The sequence below is a fragment of the Notolabrus celidotus genome, chromosome 18, assembly GCF_009762535.1.
Source record: "Notolabrus celidotus isolate fNotCel1 chromosome 18, fNotCel1.pri, whole genome shotgun sequence".
Lineage (NCBI taxonomy): Eukaryota > Metazoa > Chordata > Actinopteri > Labriformes > Labridae > Notolabrus > Notolabrus celidotus.
The window spans coordinates 9,876,020-9,893,145 of NC_048289.1; the positions used below are offsets into that span (position 1 = coordinate 9,876,020).

Here is a 17,126-nt window from a genome sequence, read left to right on the forward strand (position 1 = left end):
TTTCTCCTTCACTTCATAATCATGCATTCACAGAAAACGGGGGTATATTGTCTAGTTTTATGGTACATTAACCTTGTAGAGTGCTCTTTTGATTCAAAGAGTCTTATATTTAAGTTATAGTGTGACCAGTGGAGTTGGGCAGAGAGCTTGGGGGTCTGTGCCTCACAACTTTCTCTGCAGGCTGAGAGCTCAATGACCATACTCTAGCTCAGTTGTTCTCAGAGTGGGGTCCTGGGACCCCTGGGGGTCCACGAACCATAGCATGGGGGTCCGTGAAATAATTTGAATACATTTCTAATAAATTATAAAATTGTGCTGTGTCATTACAAAACAGCATATACACCATTGTTATGATACCATTTGGTGGCTGAAGGGATATGCGAGTCTTACTACTGATAATTTTCTGAAAGCGTTTAAGATCAATTAATTGAAAAGTATAAATGCTGTCATGTTGAGTCCACAAAGAATGAAATGACCCTCTGTTTTAAAGTATACAAGTGGTATTTACTTGATTCAAATTGAAGTGTTATCTGTTTATCACTATGGTACAGGTCTGAAGTATTTACATTGATACGTTTTACAATACAAATAGTTCCAAGGGCAACTAAGAGTGCAAATAGTAGTAAGCATGTGCTTTAGTGATGGGAAGTTGGGCACTTTTCAGAGAGCCGGCTCTTTTAACTCGGCTCCCAAAGAAGAGCCGGCTCTTTCGACTCCCGAACGGCTCCTAATGTAGGATCTTTATAGCCGTATATTTAAAATTAACTTTGCAAAAACTAATGGTTGGCGTTGAAAACCCTTTTACGTAATGTCTTTTTATGAGAAGACTTATAATTGACCAATTTTGTGCATTTATTCTGTTACAAAACCATTAAGGGTTGTGATAAGGGTATAGGGTTAGGATTAGGGTTGGGATTAGGGTTAGAGTTAGGGTAAGGGTTGTGATTAGGGTTAGGGTTTTGATTAGGGTTAGAGTTAGGGTTGTGATGAGGGTTAGGGTTAGGGTTGTGATTAGGGTTAGGGTTTTGATTACGGTTAGGATTAGGGTTAGAGTTAGGATTGTGATTAGGATTAGGGTTAGAGTTAGGGTTGTGATTAGGGTTAGGATTAGGGTTAGGGTAAGGGTTGTGATTAGGATTAGGGTAAGAGTTAGGGTTGTGATTAGGGTTAGGGTTGGGGTTGGGGTTGGGGTTTGGGTGGGTTCATAGTTATGAGTCTGTGCGCAGGCCTGCTGATCCAGTCTCTAATGGGTTTTGGTTCCTGCTGGAGGATCATCACCAGGCTTATGGTTATGGTTAGGGTGGAGATTGGGTGGTGGCTCAGTGGAGCGGCACCTGCCCTTCATGCAGGGGACCCTGGTTCGAGTCCCCACACTGGACATCTGAAATGTTTTATTTTTGTTTATAGATTGTGGAAGAATACCTTATAGAAGTGTATGGTGGACTGTGGCATGTGTCCAGAGCCATAGCTCATGGCTATGGCAACTGCCCATGGTGCAGAAGTCCTGGGTTCAAGACCAGGTCAAACCTCTACCCCTCTTTTAAAAGGTTGGTCCTGTGGCCAGTGGTATACGTGCGAGGAAGAGAGAGTGTGTGGGGGCTCGATTCCTGACCTAGGCAGCCTTTAATTCTGCGCTGTATCTGCATCTAGATTAGGGTTAGAGTTAGGGTTGTGATTAGGGTTAGGATTGGGGTTAGGGTTAGGGTTGTGATTAGGATTAGGGTAAGAGTTAGGGTTGTGATTAGGATTAGGGTTGTGATGAGGGTTAGGGTTTTGATTAGGGTTAGGATTAGGGTAAGGGTTAGGGTTGTGATTAGGATTAGGGTTGGGTTTAGGGTTAGGGTTGGGATTAGAGTTAGGGTTAGGGTTGTGATTAGGATTAGGGTTAGGGTTGTGATGAGGGTTAGGGTTGTGATTAGGGTTAGGGTTTTGATTAGGATTGGGATTAGGGTTAGAGTTAGGGTAAGGGTTGTGATTAGGGTTAGGGTTTTGATTACGGTTAGGATTAGGGTTAGAGTTAGGGTTGTGATGAGGGTTAGGGTTGTGATTAGGGTTAGGGTTTTGATTACGGTTAGGATTAGGGTTAGAGTTAGGGTTGTGATTAGGATTAGGGTTAGAGTTAGGGTTGTGATTAGGGTTAGGATTAGGGTTAGGGTTAGGGTTGTGATTAGGATTAGGGTTAGAGTTAGGGTTGTGATTAGGGTTAGGATTAGGGTTAGGGTTAGGGTTGTGATTAGGATTAGGGTTAGAGTTAGGGTTGTGATTAGGATTAGGGTTAGGGTTGTAATTAGGATTAGGGTTAGTCAGGGTTGTGATAAGGGTTAGGGTTAGGGTTGTGATGAAGGTTAGGGTTAGGGTAAGGGTTGTGATTAGGGTTAGGGTTTTGATTAGGGTTAGGATTAGGGTATGGGTTAGGGTTGTGATTAGGATTAGGGTTGGGTTTAGGGTTAGGGTTGTGATTAGAGTTAGGGTTAGGGTTGTGATTAGGATTAGGGTTAGGGTTGTGATGAGGGTTAGGGTAAGGGTTGTGATTAGGGTTAAGGTTTGATTAGGGTTAGGATTAGGGTAAGGGTTAGAGTTGTGATTAGGATTAGGGTTGGGTTTAGGGTTAGGGTTGGGATTAGAGTTAGGGTTAGGGTTGTGATTAGGATTAGGGTTAGGGTTGTGATGAGGGTTAGGGTTGTGATGAGGGTTAGGGTTGTGATTAGGGTTAGGGTTTTGATTAGGTTTGGGATTAGGGTTAGAGTTAGGGTAAGGGTTGTGATTAGGGTTAGAGTTAGGATTGTGATTAGGATTAGGGTTAGAGTTAGGGTTGTGATTAGGATTAGGGTTAGAGTTAGGGTTGTGATTAGGGTTAGGATTAGGGTTAGGGTTGTAATTAGGATTAGGGTTAGTCAGGGTTGTGATAAGGGTTAGGGTTAGGGTTAGGGTTGTGATGAAGGTTAGGGTTAGGGTAAGGGTTGTGATTAGGTTTAGGGTTTTGATAAGGGTTAGGATTAGGGTAAGGGTTAGGGTTAGGGTTGTGATTAGGACTAGGGTTGGGTTTAGGGTTAGGGTTGTGATTAGAGTTAGGGTTAGGGTTGTGATTAGGATTAGGGTTAGGGTTGTGATGAGGGTTAGGGTTAGGGTTGTGATTAGGGTTAGGGTAAGGGTTGTGATTAAGGTTAGGGTTTTGATTAGGGTTAGGATTAGGGTAAGGGTTAGGGTTAGGGTTGTGATTAGGATTAGGGTTGGGTTTAGGGTTAGGGCTGGGATTAGAGTTAGGGTTAGGGTTAGGGTTGGGATTAGAGTTAGGGTTAGGGTTAGGGTTAGGATTAGGGTTAGAGTTAAGGTTGTGATTACGGTTAGGGTTAGGGTTAGGATTAGGATTAGGATTAGGGTTAGAACCAGAACTAAACTTAAGCGAACCCAACCAGAACCGAACCAGACCCGAACCAGACCCGAGCCAGACCCGAACCAGACCCGAACCAGAACTGAACCAGAACTGAACTAAAACCGAACTAGAACCAAACCGTACCAGAACCGAACCAGAGCCGAACTAAACTGAACCGAACCAGAACCGAACCAGAACTGAACCAGAACCTAAAACCAGAATCAGTCCGAACCAGAACCGAACCAGAACTGAATCAGAACTGAACCAGAACCGAACTAGAACTGAACCAGAACCCAACCAGAACCCAACCAGAACCCAACCAGAACCGAATCAGAACTGAATCAGAACGGAACTCAAGCAAAAAGAACCAGAACCTATCTTGAGCAAACCCAACCAGACCGAACCAGGACCGAACCAGAACCGAACCAGAACCGAACCAAACTGAACCGAACCGAATCAGAACCAGAATCAGTCCGAACCAGATCAGGGTTGTGATTAGGGTTTCGGGTTAGGGTTAGGATTAGGATTAGGGTTAGGGTTGTGATTAGGGTTAGGATTAGGGTTCGGGTTAGGGTTGTGATTAGGGTTAGGGTAAGGTTTGTGATTAGGGTTATGGTTAGGGTTTTGGTTAGGGTTAGGATTAGGGTTTAGGGTTAGGGTAAGGGTTGTGATCAGGGTTGTGATTAGGGTTAGGGTTAGGATTGTGATTAGGGTTAGGATTGTGATTAGGGTTAGAATAAGGGATAGGGTTGTGATGAGGGTTAGGGTTAGGGTTGTGATGAGGGTTAGGGTTAGGGTTGTGATTAGGGTTATGGTTTTGGTTATGGTTAGGGTTGTGATTAGGGTTATGGTTATGGTTTTGGTTAGGGTTGTGATTAGGGTTAGGGAAGGGTTGTGATTAGGGTTAGGGTTTTGGTTAGGGTTGTGATTAGGGTTAGGGAAGGGTTGTGATTAGGGTTAGGGTTAGGGTTGTGATTAGGGTTAGGGTAAGGGTTGTGATTAGGGTTAGGGTTGTGATTAGGGTTAGGGTTGTGATTAGGGTTAGGGTTAGGGTTGTGATTAGGGTTAGGGTTAGGGTTGGGATTAGAGTTAGGGTTGTGATTAGGGTTAGGGTTAGGCTTAGGGTTAGGGTTAAGGTTGGTTAGGGTTAGGGTTTTGGTTAGGGTTGGGATTAGGGTTAGGGTATGATTAGGGTTAGAACCAGAACTATACTCAAGCAAACCCAACCAGAACCGAACTAGACCCTAATCAGAACCAAACCAGAACTCTACCAGAACTGAACCAGAACTGAACCAGTACTGAACCGTACCAGAACCGAACCTGAACCAGAACAGAACTGAACCAGAACCGTACCAGAACCGAACAAGAACTGAACCGAACCAGAACCAAACTCAAGCAAACAGAACCAGAACCAAACTCAAGCAAAAAGAACCAGAACCAAACTCAAGAAAAAAAAGAACCAGAACCAAACTCAAGCAAAAAGAACCAGAACCAAACTCAAGCAAAAAGAACAAGAACCAAACTCAAGCAAACAGAACCAGAACCAACTCAAGCAAACAGAACCAGAACCAGAACCAAACGCGAGTAAACAGAATCAGAACCAAACTCATGCAAACAGAACCAAACTGTAGCAAACATTATTACTGTCCTCAGGTTGGCATTGAGAAAAATCAGATGCCTCAGCTTGGGTGGGCTGATCCGATTTCTCCTCCCAGTGAGTATTTGCCCGGTCTTCAAGAAGACTCTCTGAAGGAACAGATGTACCCACGATACACAGCCTCCCCTCCATCACTTGAATCCTATATCCTCACATGTGATTGGCTGCATGACCGCCATGCTGACCAATCAAAACAAAGTTCTGCTGTGAGCAGAGCTGGGGCTGAGCACTTTGAGAGCTAAGCAGCAAAAGGAACAAACTGGGAGCCGGCTCTCTCTCGATGCGAGCCGGCTCTTCTGATTCACTATAAAGCATCGGCTCTCAGAGCCGCAGCTTTTGATCATGACACATCACTAATGTGCTTAATCTGTGTTCCAAAAATGAGGGGGCCTTGGACAATTTTTTCACCTGTAAGGGTTCCCTGGCTCCAAAAAGTTTGAGAACCCCTGCTCTAGCCAGTAGGAGTCCAAATCCCGATAGTGAAAACAAACGGAACAAAAAGAGCGACACAGCTGCACAGAAACTCCACGTTGTAGACATCGTTGATCATAATAGACATCGCCATGCAGGAAGACAGTTTACATTTTTTAAATCTCTGAGAGATCTTCAAATACAGAGTGCGTCTTTACACCGGTGCAATTTTTTCAGAGTTTACGGTAACTCAAATAAAAATAACATGACATTTGCTTTGTTTTATATCGACCACTTAGCAGGATGAATATCATAATTAAGCAGGTATATTTTGAGTTGAGTTGAGAAACATTTGCGGCCATTTTTGTCATTCAGTTCTATTTAGGTCATTAATGCACTGATCCTCTGATCATTATTATTATTTAATTATTTCAATAAGGCAGCTTCCTGAGTCCTTTGCTGGTTCTTTTGTTTTTTCTTAGCTCATTTTATATTTTTTGAGAAAAGAGAAAGCTGAGATGTTGCCCATCATTGTTACTTGGTTGCACTAATAAAGTGAAGTGCTATACAGCTGTGGTTCCATTATTCTATTATCAATTTGCCATCATTTTTAAGTATCTAAGAGATGATTTCATTGATAGCCATAGACTACATGTCTTTCAATGTAGACTTCCACTGAGAGGAACATATTAGACTATTTAGGTCTAAATTAGGAACTAAATTTAGACTGTCATACCAGCTTGATCATCAATGAAAATGTCCTGGAAATGTCCTGGAAAATGATCTCTGGAAAAGAGTGGGAACCCTGCTGTGGCTTCAAGTTCATCCCAAATCAAATATGGCTTCCATTTAAAAAAAAAAAATTCTACTAGTAAGTGATCATGATGTAAAATCCTCCATTAAAACCCAGAATATAAGCCAAAAATGTGCAGATTCTGTACAGCAGTGAAGGTCTTTCTAATACCATCTACTTTGGCCATCCTGCTTGCTAGCAGTACAGTAGTTGAGAGCAGTCGCGGTAACACTTGTTGTGAGGTACAGACAGAAAACTATCTGTGAACAATTCACTGAGACTCGTGCCACCCACCTCTGATGAGGTTGATTTACATAATAATATACCACTGGTTTCTTTAAGTGCATGAGTATGACCTAATGAGGGAGAAAAGCTGCTACAGAGTGGTGCGGCTAGACTGGTCTGCCTCTCTATGTATCAAGCATGCTTTGTGCAGCGATGAAGGCACTTGCTTCTTCAGGCACCGTCTTCCGGTTTGATTAATGTAACAATAGAAGACTGGTCACTGCATAAAACAGCTCACTTTTTAGAGAGACAAAATGTTATCAAAAGTGCGTCTTATACACCAAACTTTACAGTCACCAGTTTTCCTCCACTCACTCACTCACTCTGCTCTGCTCTAGCACTTGTTGACGTTAAAAGTACACATAAATTGGCCATAAAAGTTAAATGAAAATGTTTTGTTTTCTTTCTGTGTTTTTTTTTTTTTTTTTTTTTTAAATCAGTAATTGTTTACTTCAAAGTCTAATCTTTGTGTTTTTGTCTACAGATTTGTGGACAATGGAGAGATGTCGGAGTCTTTCCCGTACAGGACAAAAGCTCTTTTTGCTTTTGAGGACATCGATGGAGCAGAAGTTTGCTTCTTTGGTATGCATGTTCAAGAGTATGGATCTGACTGCCCTCAGCCCAACCAGAGGTAAGGCCATCAACCTTTAACATATTGTCCTTTCTTCTACAAAAGTCAGTTTTTTTTGTAAGTTAATTGAAATTGCAGCTCTTGCAGTATTTCAAACATTCTCTCTTTCATCCACCTAGGCGAGTTTACATCTCCTACCTTGACAGCGTACACTTCTTTCGGCCTCGCTCTTTAAGAACAGCGGTCTACCATGAAATCCTCATTGGCTACTTGGAGTATGTCAAGAAATTAGGGTGAGTACTTGTTAATGAATGACTAAAATGCTTATGCAACCCTTATCCAGACTTCTCCCATCACTGAGCGTATTTGTCTTACTCCTGAAATCATCTTCTCTTACTGTGTTCAATCTTGTCTCCTCTTCAGCTACACCACCGGTCACATCTGGGCCTGCCCGCCTAGTGAAGGGGACGACTACATCTTCCACTGTCACCCGGCAGATCAGAAGATCCCAAAGCCCAAACGCCTCCAGGAGTGGTACAAGAAGATGTTAGACAAAGCTGTGGCAGAGCGGATAGTGCATGATTACAAGGTAGGAGGGCTATATTCAGATTCTTTGATGTGTTTGAGGACCAACTAAAGGGGTTGGTCATCCTGTATTTTACAAACATAGTGTTTAACCCTTTTGACTAAACGTCTCCAGTGTGTGAAGCACAACAGTTTGAAGAAAAACACTAACTTCAATTTCATTTTACCTCAAAAGGATATCTTCAAGCAGGCGACAGAGGATCGTTTGACCAGTGCCAATGAGCTGCCTTATTTTGAGGGTGACTTCTGGCCCAATGTGCTGGAGGAGAGCATCAAAGAGCTGGAGCAGGAGGAGGAGGAAAGGAAAAGAGAGGAGAACAGCACTTCCAACGAGAGTATTGATGTAAGAATGCTTATGATCCATCATCACGGTTAGAAGTGTGCTGTTTCTCCCTGCATGTAGTCACCTATGTTCTTTTCTTTCTCCTGCAGGACACAAAAGGTGACAGCAAAAACGCAAAGAAGAAGAACAACAAGAAAACGAGTAAGAACAAGAGCAGTCTGAGCCGAGCCAATAAGAAGAAGCCAGGGATGCCTAATGTGTCGAATGACCTTTCACAGAAACTCTACGCCACGATGGAAAAACACAAGGAGGTATGAGATGAAGAGATGATATATTGCTCATGCACTCAGTTTGAATTCCTGCATCCTGCTGAATGAATGAATGAGCTGGTAGATCGCTCACTTATTGACATTTTACAGATTATTTAAATTCTGGTGCAGAGTTTGGTAAGTTTGGTGAGATCACATTTCAGCTGTGGATCATCTGTTTTTCTTCTCCCTGTCCCAGGTGTTCTTTGTGATCCGGCTGATGGCTGGTCCCATGGCAAACGCCTTGCCGCCTATCTCGGACGCAGATCCCCTGATGGCATGTGACCTCATGGATGGCCGTGATGCTTTCTTGACAATAGCCCGGGACAAACATCTAGAGTTTAGCTCTCTGAGAAGGTCCAAGTGGAGCTCCATGTGCATGTTGGTGGAGTTACATAACCAAAGCCAGGATCGATTCGTTTACACTTGTAATGAGTGCAAGCACCATGTGGAGACTCGTTTCCACTGCACCGTCTGTGAGGTGAGCTGGGATGTTGATTTGGGATATGGGGTTTCTGCACATTTTCTTTTGTCGTTGCTTGCCGACTTGCCTGCTTCTGAACATTTTCTATCTGTCCTTCACAGGATTACGACCTCTGCATCACATGTTATAACACTAAGGGCCATGTGCACAAGATGGAGAAGTTAGGTCTCGGGTTAGATGACGAGAGCAGCAACCAAGCCGCAGCTACCACTCAGAGTCCAGGAGACTCTCGTCGCCTCAGCATCCAGCGTTGCATCCAGTCCCTCGTCCACGCCTGCCAGTGTCGAAACGCAAACTGCTCTCTGCCGTCCTGCCAGAAGATGAAACGGGTTGTTCAGCACACAAAAAGCTGCAAGAGGAAAACCAACGGTGGCTGCCCCATCTGCAAGCAGCTTATTGCGCTGTGCTGCTACCATGCTAAGCACTGTCAGGAGAACAAGTGCCCGGTCCCGTTCTGCCTGAACATCAAGCACAAGCTCCGTCAGCAGCAGCTGCAGCACCGGCTCCAGCAGGCCCAGATGCTCAGGAGGAGGATGGCCAGCATGCAGAGAGTCGGCCAGGCAGCTCCTGGAGGAGCTCCTGGGGGCAACGGCCTCCCATCTCCAGGAGCCAACAATGGAGCAACCGGTCCTGGTACGCCTACATCAGTGGGCACACAGCCTCCTACCCCTCAGACACCAACACAAGGCAACATGGCTGCACTCCCTCAGCAGCAGGGAGTCAGTATGGGGGGAATGGGGAATCCAGGCCAGCAACAGCAGCTTCAACAGCAAAGTGGTGCCATGCCCCCTCAACACCATCTCCATCAGTTTCAGTCAGTGCCAGGAGGAGGTGGAGGGGGGATGATGAACTCTCCCCAGCAACAGATGGTGCCCCAGCTCCAGCAGCAGCCTCCCAATGTCCAGCAGCTCCAACAGCAGCATCCAGGTGGTCTGCCTCCATACAACCCCAGACCACCTGGAGCCTCTCCTCTCCACCAGTCCCTTGGAAAACCTGGACTGGGCCCTGCTACCCCACCCCAGCAGCAGCAACAACCCAACCAGAGTCAGGGGCCCATGTCTGTACAAGGCCAGCAGCAGGGGCCCCCTCTGGCTGCTGTGGAGACGGCCCTGAAGATCCAGCGCCTTGCGGAGACCCAGAGACAGATGGCTCAGGCCCAGGCTCAGGCTCAGATACGTGGCCTTGGACAAGGGGGCATGATACCATCACACCCTCACCACCAAAACACCCAAAACCAGATGGGCATGCCCCATTTAGGGGCCCAGGGCATGCCTCCCCAGGCTCAGGCAGTTGTTGGCAGGACTATGTTAGACCCACAGCAGCAGGGAATGCTAGCAGGGATGCAGCAAGGTGGTCCTCAGTCCCAATTGCCACCTCAAGTTCAGCAGCAGCTCCAGCAAGTCCAGCAGGGAGCAGGTGGACAACTTCAGCCAGGAAACCAGCAGTGGGGGGCCGGAGGACCAGCCATGAACCCACAACAGAGGCCTGGCATGATGGGTCACATGGCACAGCAACAGCAGCCGGCTGTTGGTCAGCAGCAGCAGCAGCAGCAGCAGCAGCCCATGACTCCGCAACAACTACAACAAGGAGCCCGCGGCCTGATGCAGGTGATGAGTGCAGCAGGAGGAGCAGCAGGGACGCCTGCATCACTTGCAAGTGCGGCTGCATCAGGAAACCTTCCACAGGCAGCACTACAAGACCTCCTGAGAACCCTGCGCTCCCCGAGCTCACCTCTCCAGCAGCAGCAAGTCCTCAACATCCTGCGCTCAAACCCCACTCTGATGGCTGCTTTCATCAGGCAGAGAGCAGCCAGGTATCAAGGGTCTCAGGGGGGACCAGGAGGGCCAGGAGGGCCTCCACAAGGGGGACCTGGAGGTGTGAGGTTCCCCGGAGCTGCTGGAGGGCTGCCTGGGGCTAACATGGATGGGCAGCAGCAGGTTAGTGTGAACCAGCAAGGCCAGCCAGGAATGAACATGGCTCAGGGTGGAGCTGGTGGAGGGAACATGCCCACCATGGCTCAGCTTCAGCAGTTGCAACAACAACAACAGCAGCAGCAGCAGCAGCAACAACAACAACAACAACAACAGCGCCCAATGTTGCCTGGAAACCTACAGCAACAGCAAATGGCTGCATTACAACAACAACAACAGCAACAACAACAACAACAAGGAGCAATGCAAGCAGGGCAACAAGGCACCATGGCCAACATGACGCCACAGTTCAGAGAGCTTTTGATGAGACGACACCTACAGCAGCAACAACATCAACAACAACAACAACAGCAGCAGCAACAACAACAACAACAACAACAGCAGCAGCAGCAGCAGCAACAACAACAGATGGGTAACCACGGACAGTTCCAACAGCCTCAAGCACTTCAGCAGCAGCAGGGCCAGCAGGGCTTTATGCAGCCAGGCCAGGGACAACCAGGGATACCCCCCTCCTCGCAACCACAGCCTGGAGGTGGAGGGGGGGCCCAGCAGCAGCAAGGAGGGCCTCAGGGACAGCAAGGCTACCCCAACTCCATGTCCCAGGTAGCTGCAGCGATCCAACAGCGACTGCAGCATCAGATGCAGATGCAGCAACAACAACAACAACAACAACAACAACAGCAGCAGCAGCAGCAGCAGCAGCAGCAGAGTTCAATGGGTGGACTTCAAGGACAAGACGGAGGGCCTGGTGGAGGCTCTGGAGGATCAGGAGGACCACCGCTCCAGCCAGGACAAGGCGGCCCAGGGCAGGGGCCACAGCAGCAGGGTGGAGGGGGTGGTGGACCTCCCCTTCCACAGACAACCCAGAGCATGCTTCACCAGAACATCCACCAGAGGCTCCTACAGCAGCAGCACCTGGGTGGGGGCTCTCCTGCTCACCACAGCAGTCCCATGAGTCCCCAGCAGCAGATGGCGCAGTCCCCCCACCCACATCTCCAAGGACAAGGAGGACTCGGTCCCACAGGTTCGCTGAGCAGTCAGGTTCGGTCACCTCAGCCCTCACCTCGGCCTCAGTCACAACCTCCGCACTCCAGCCCGTCCCCACGCATGCAGCCCTCCACCCAACCCCAGCCTCAACCCTCTCCTCACCGCATCTCCCCACAAACTCAGACTGGCTCACCCCACCCGGCCCACTTAGGGCAACATCACCCAAGTATGGCCCCGCCCCAACCTCCACAACCCCAGCAGCAGGCGTTATCGCAGCAGCCGGGCGGTTCTGTAGACTCTGCTCAGTTTAGCTCGGACCAGAACTCCATCATGTCCCAGCTGAGCGGGATGACGGGGATGCAGGGGGGGCAGTCGGACATGATGGGGGGGAATAATAACAGCAACAACAGCAACCAGGAGCTGGGGACGAACATTAACCACAACAGTTTAGACCTGATGTAGCCTTGACTCAAGTCTGTCTCTGTACGTTGACGCTCTGATCGGTCGCCCCGAACAACAAACTGCCATGAGAGGAGAGCGAGGCGGGACTACGGCTTTGTGGTTTTAGAAGTTTTTATTTTTTATTTAAATATTTTTGTGATGTATAAATAAGAACTGAAGCTTCCTTCCTATGGGAGATGCAACATAAATCTTAGAAGTCAATAAATGAATAAATTAAAACAATGGTAAGTTATTGCTGTTAATATATATCTATATATTTTTGCCAATTGTGTACAAAAAGGTGGAAGGGCAGTGTTTCAGGTTGAAGATATTTCTTCCTTAGTCTATGACACAATATTTTTGGGGACTGAGAATTTTTGCCTTTTTATGAATATTTTTAAGATTTTAAATGTGGCTAAAAATTAAAGTGAGTTGACACGATGTACCTTTTTTATTGTTTTGTTTCCTGCTTCAAATACTCAGTCATAATTGTATCTATTTTGCAGAGTAAGTATATTTTATTTCTGAATTGATTTTTCCCACCCCTTCATGGAATTGTAAAACAAGCGTCAACATATCTTCTTTTTTCTGGACAGTTTTTACAACATTGTACAGCGACTGCAACACTTCACATGTGTAGACTTTGTATGATTTGCTATGCGGGTGGGAGGGTGTTAAATGCAGTTAAACTTCACCAGGTTTCTTTTGTGCTTTATTTGTTTCTTTGGCAGGGTTTATCAGTTTGAATGAAACCTCAACAGTGTTTTGGGGAGTGGGTGACATTAAAAAGTGGGTTTGGTCACAATTTTCAATGTCCAGATCTGCAGAACAAACCCCCTTTGCACCCATGGGCCACCTCTCCACCCTCCATCTTCAGTTATCCTATGAATGTGCCCCCCCCCCCCCCCCCCCCCCCCCCCCAACCTATCCCCCTTCCACCCCCCCCCCTTTGATAAATGGAGGGATGAACTGTTGATATCTGATCATCTAGCTGTCAGTGTGCTGAAGTTAGAAGGTTGTAAATATATGAAAGCCTTGTTGATGAACTGTGACATGTGGAAGAGGTGGATCAAGTTGTTTTTTGGGCTGCAGAGGCTTGAGAGAATCCTGCCTGTATCCTCATCCTCCCAAACGGTTTCCTTGTCCTCTCCTCATCCTCATGACTGCCTCTCAGCCACAAGATTTATTTCAATGTTAGTACTGTACAAATAAGAAATGGTGGACTTAGATACTGTTTTTGTAATGAAAGTGAAAGATGTAAAAAAAAAAAAACAACCTGTACATACTTTAAACCTTATGAGCAGAGAAGCTTTTTTCTGCTGCTTGTTTCCCCTCTTGTTTGATTGGATATTTGCTGTATCTGTAAAAACTACAAAAGTACTCCTGAGCTACTGTACAGTATTGAGATTTTTTCTAAAAGGTACAGTGTGGGGTGTAGTCGGTCACAAGCACCAATGCGCCTTTTTCTGTGTATTTTTGACAAGGTTTTTTGGGGGGGAGGGGTTACTGCATCAAGTCACACACCTGAACAATCTCCAAACTTTAACGTGAAACCTGCAAGAAGCGGAGCCGAGGCACGGGTTGATTCAAGGTGTGATCTGAAAGAGTTTAAATCTGGTCATTTAGCTTTTTATGGAGAGGACGAAGACACAATATTCACATGCTCACTATTTTTCTCAAAAGGTTGGGCTTGCTGGGTATGGAGAGGGGACGCATCAGAACCAGGTGGCAATATATCTTGAGACTTATTTTATAAGAAAAAACAAGGAAAAACTGTCTTTTATATATAGATATATTATTTAATTTTATTTTTTGGAAATAAAACTTGAAGCTACAGGAATTATTAGATAAAACATTTTGTTTTGTATTAAAGATGTTATGGTGATGCAAAAAGACACTGCAGACAGTCATTCAGTTTGCCCTGGGGAGGCCGTGGAGTATATTCTACCATCCTTTTTAAGAAATGTTTCATGTACATGAATATAGTTGTAAACATACTGAATCACTGTACAAACCGATGGCAACTGAACAAATAGTTTTGTTTTAATCATTTCTTCTCCTTAAAAGAGACTGGAAATAAGACTATTTAAATATTTGTTTAGTATTAAAATGGAATCTTTGACCACTTTTTCGTTCCTCTTGTTAACAATTTTTGGTGCTTGCTGAGAGAAAGCAAAAATAACTGTTGCTCCATTTTCATTAGGTTTTTTTTTAAGTTATTTTGGTGGTCTGATTGTTTTTTGCCAATAAATTAATTGTACAATAAAGTATGTTTGTACCATTGAAAACATTTTGTTGCATCTTTTGTGAACCTTTAGGAAATATTGTTTTCGGCTGATTAATGAAGAAATACGAGCAAAATTAGATGAAAAGGGGCACTGGTGGCCAAGTGGACTAAGCACTCCATTTACAGAGGCTACAGTCCTTGTCGCAGGGGTCGCCGGTTCGATTCCTGGCCGCTACCATTTCCTGCATGTCTTCCACCGCTTTCTATTCCCCACATTTCCTGTCTCTCTTCAGCCGTCCCATCGAATAAAGGCCCAAAGCCCCAAAATATAACTTGACAAAAAAAGGAATTAGATGAAAAATAATGTTTTATATTTTTTTTGCTTTAAAATGAGTTTTAATTAGAGCCAGAACAATATTTTGGCCATCTATTACAGACATAACTAAAGGCTGATATCTGCCTATTATTCATATCCACCTGTTTAACTGTTAACCAGTGACTGACGAGACATCACAGGATAGAGATGGCAAACGAAGATCATTGTGATCTCCTTTAATATCAATGATAAGTAATATTTTATTTATTTATATAAAGTTTAATTTCTGTCCGTGCTCCTGTTAACATGCTGGAAATATCTAGGCAACCTGTGATCAAACATATCAAATAAACAGGTCAGCAATCAGAAGCCTGTGCAAACATAAATCTTCCCTATCCCTCCCTCATGTCACACGTGGGTACAAAGTTTATCACTAACATCAATAATTAAACTTGTGAATATATAAAACATTGGAGGAAAACAGGAAAGGAGAAAAAAATGTTAATTTGGGTAAGTATAACAACTCTTATATCTCACAGGGTAAGAACAACTTTTAACTCCATCATGTTCTGTAAGTACACTGGATGTGTCACTTAATGTAATTTAATTTTCGCTAAATCCTTCAACAAAATGCTGTTTAAACCTTCATTTACACTTTTTTTGTACATATATATTTTTTTATTCACATTTAACCTTATACACATGACACCAAAACAAATAAAACAATAAAACAATAAAACACAGGGGACAATTAAATTAACAGTAACACAAAACAACAAACAAACAAAACAAGATTCACAAACAGAACAGAGAAAAAACAAAGGACTTATACATACATTAACTCACTCCTCACACTGACACACTCGACCTTTATAATTTCATTATTTCATAATTTTTCTGCTTTAAGTAAATGTTAGCTGTTAAAAAATAAAAAAGATCGAAATAAAAGAAAATCTTTGATCACAAATCAAATTTAAAATTTTGCCTTTACTACTTTCTATTCAGAGTTCCTTGGAGGTGACTTTACTACTTTCTATTCAGAGTACCTCGGAGATGACTTTACTACTTTCTATTCAGAGTTCTTCCGAGGGGACGTCCAATGTCAAATGAATCTGAGGTGATAGATTTCAAGCTTATGTGGGGGCTTCAACCTCAATGATAAATGGTAACTGTTTCACTAGCAATGACCACACCACACAAGGATATGAGTTTAAACATTTAATGAAGTATTTGTGCATAGTGTGGCCCAGCAGAAGGATACTTAGGATGGGGGTTCTGTCTCAGTGTTATCCTGCCAGAGTCGATCTTGACCCAGGCCCTACCTGGAATTAGATGAGGGCATAGAAGAGTACAAGTTGAGTAGAAGGGGATGAGGAACAAGGTTAATTGAAGTAGAGTAAGGTGAGGGAGGGTGGGTTGAAGAATCCCAGACAAATGGTTGGAGTAGGCTGGCTACGTTTAAGAAGGCTTGAGGGTGTGGTTTAGGAGTGGTCCTGCTCCCGAATTTAAGGCAACACCTTAACGTAAACTTATATGGAACTCTTCTAGTCTTTCTGAGCTCTCAGAGAAGCTCTATTCTAGCGCTACTTGTCACATTCACCCACTACCCCCACTACATACACTGATGACAGATGATGCTATGGTAGGAAACCATCAGAATGAACCAGTCCTGTTCATACACACACTGACTGGTTGTGTCACCAGGAGCAATAAAAGGTTAAGTGTCTTGCCCTTTGGCATGCATGCAGCCTTTTGATTGAGATCCTTGACTCTACCGGTCTACACCCCAAAGATTTTGTTAGCTATCAGACTTTAAAGAAGTCTACTCTGAGATTTGGTAACTCATATAACAGAGTCTTTGTTCAAGAGTAAAAAAAAATGAAACATGAACACTTCTTCCAGTAACATCATGAAAATGTAGACTAAGAATCCTTCACCTGGGCAGTTCTGGGTATGAAGGACAGCAAACATTTGTGCTAGCCACAAAAGACAGGACCCTTAGGAATTATTATTTTATCTGGACACGCTCATTGACTTAGGTTAATATATGGCACAAGCTAATATGACTCATATCATCATTAGTCTAAAAGGCCCAAAGAACAATTAGTTTATGAAAGCATAACCCAAATTCATCCCAAAGTTTCAAAGGGAAATTAAGTACACAATGAAACCACTAATGGGCACTTCAGAGTGACATTACAACCGTCCAAAGATAATTTCAGCCATACTTTTCAGAAAAGAAATATAAATAGAAAAATACAAAAAATTACATGACAAACTTTTCTTGTTAACTCTTGAAGTGCATTAATGGATGTGAGCACAGTTTGCTATTCTCTAACTGAACAGCCAGACAAAGAAACACCTCTCACGTCCTCTCTCAGAAGTCCCTCAGTCCTAAATGTATCTATAGCCAGAGTAATGATGATAAAAACTTTCTAATAAGCACCTAGATTATCTGCTCTCGAGTGTGAGGA

General features: G+C 44.4%; 1 protein-coding gene across 4 annotated transcripts in view; it reads left to right on the top strand.

Annotated features, from left to right (window-relative positions):
- Positions 1-12,803, top strand: part of ep300a (E1A binding protein p300 a) — a 32,742-nt gene extending 19,939 nt beyond the window's left edge. For all 4 annotated transcript variants that reach the window (XM_034707329.1, XM_034707328.1, XM_034707330.1 and 1 more), the window contains exons 25-31: positions 7,004-7,150; positions 7,270-7,383; positions 7,514-7,679; positions 7,851-8,018; positions 8,108-8,269; positions 8,466-8,747; positions 8,852-12,803. In XM_034707329.1, the coding sequence (XP_034563220.1) occupies positions 7,004-7,150; positions 7,270-7,383; positions 7,514-7,679; positions 7,851-8,018; positions 8,108-8,269; positions 8,466-8,747; positions 8,852-12,130 (4,318 nt within the window). In that variant the 3' untranslated portion in view covers positions 12,131-12,803. The remainder of the gene's footprint in view (positions 1-7,003; positions 7,151-7,269; positions 7,384-7,513; positions 7,680-7,850; positions 8,019-8,107; positions 8,270-8,465; positions 8,748-8,851) is intronic.
- Positions 12,804-17,126: the final 4,323 nt, after the last annotated feature.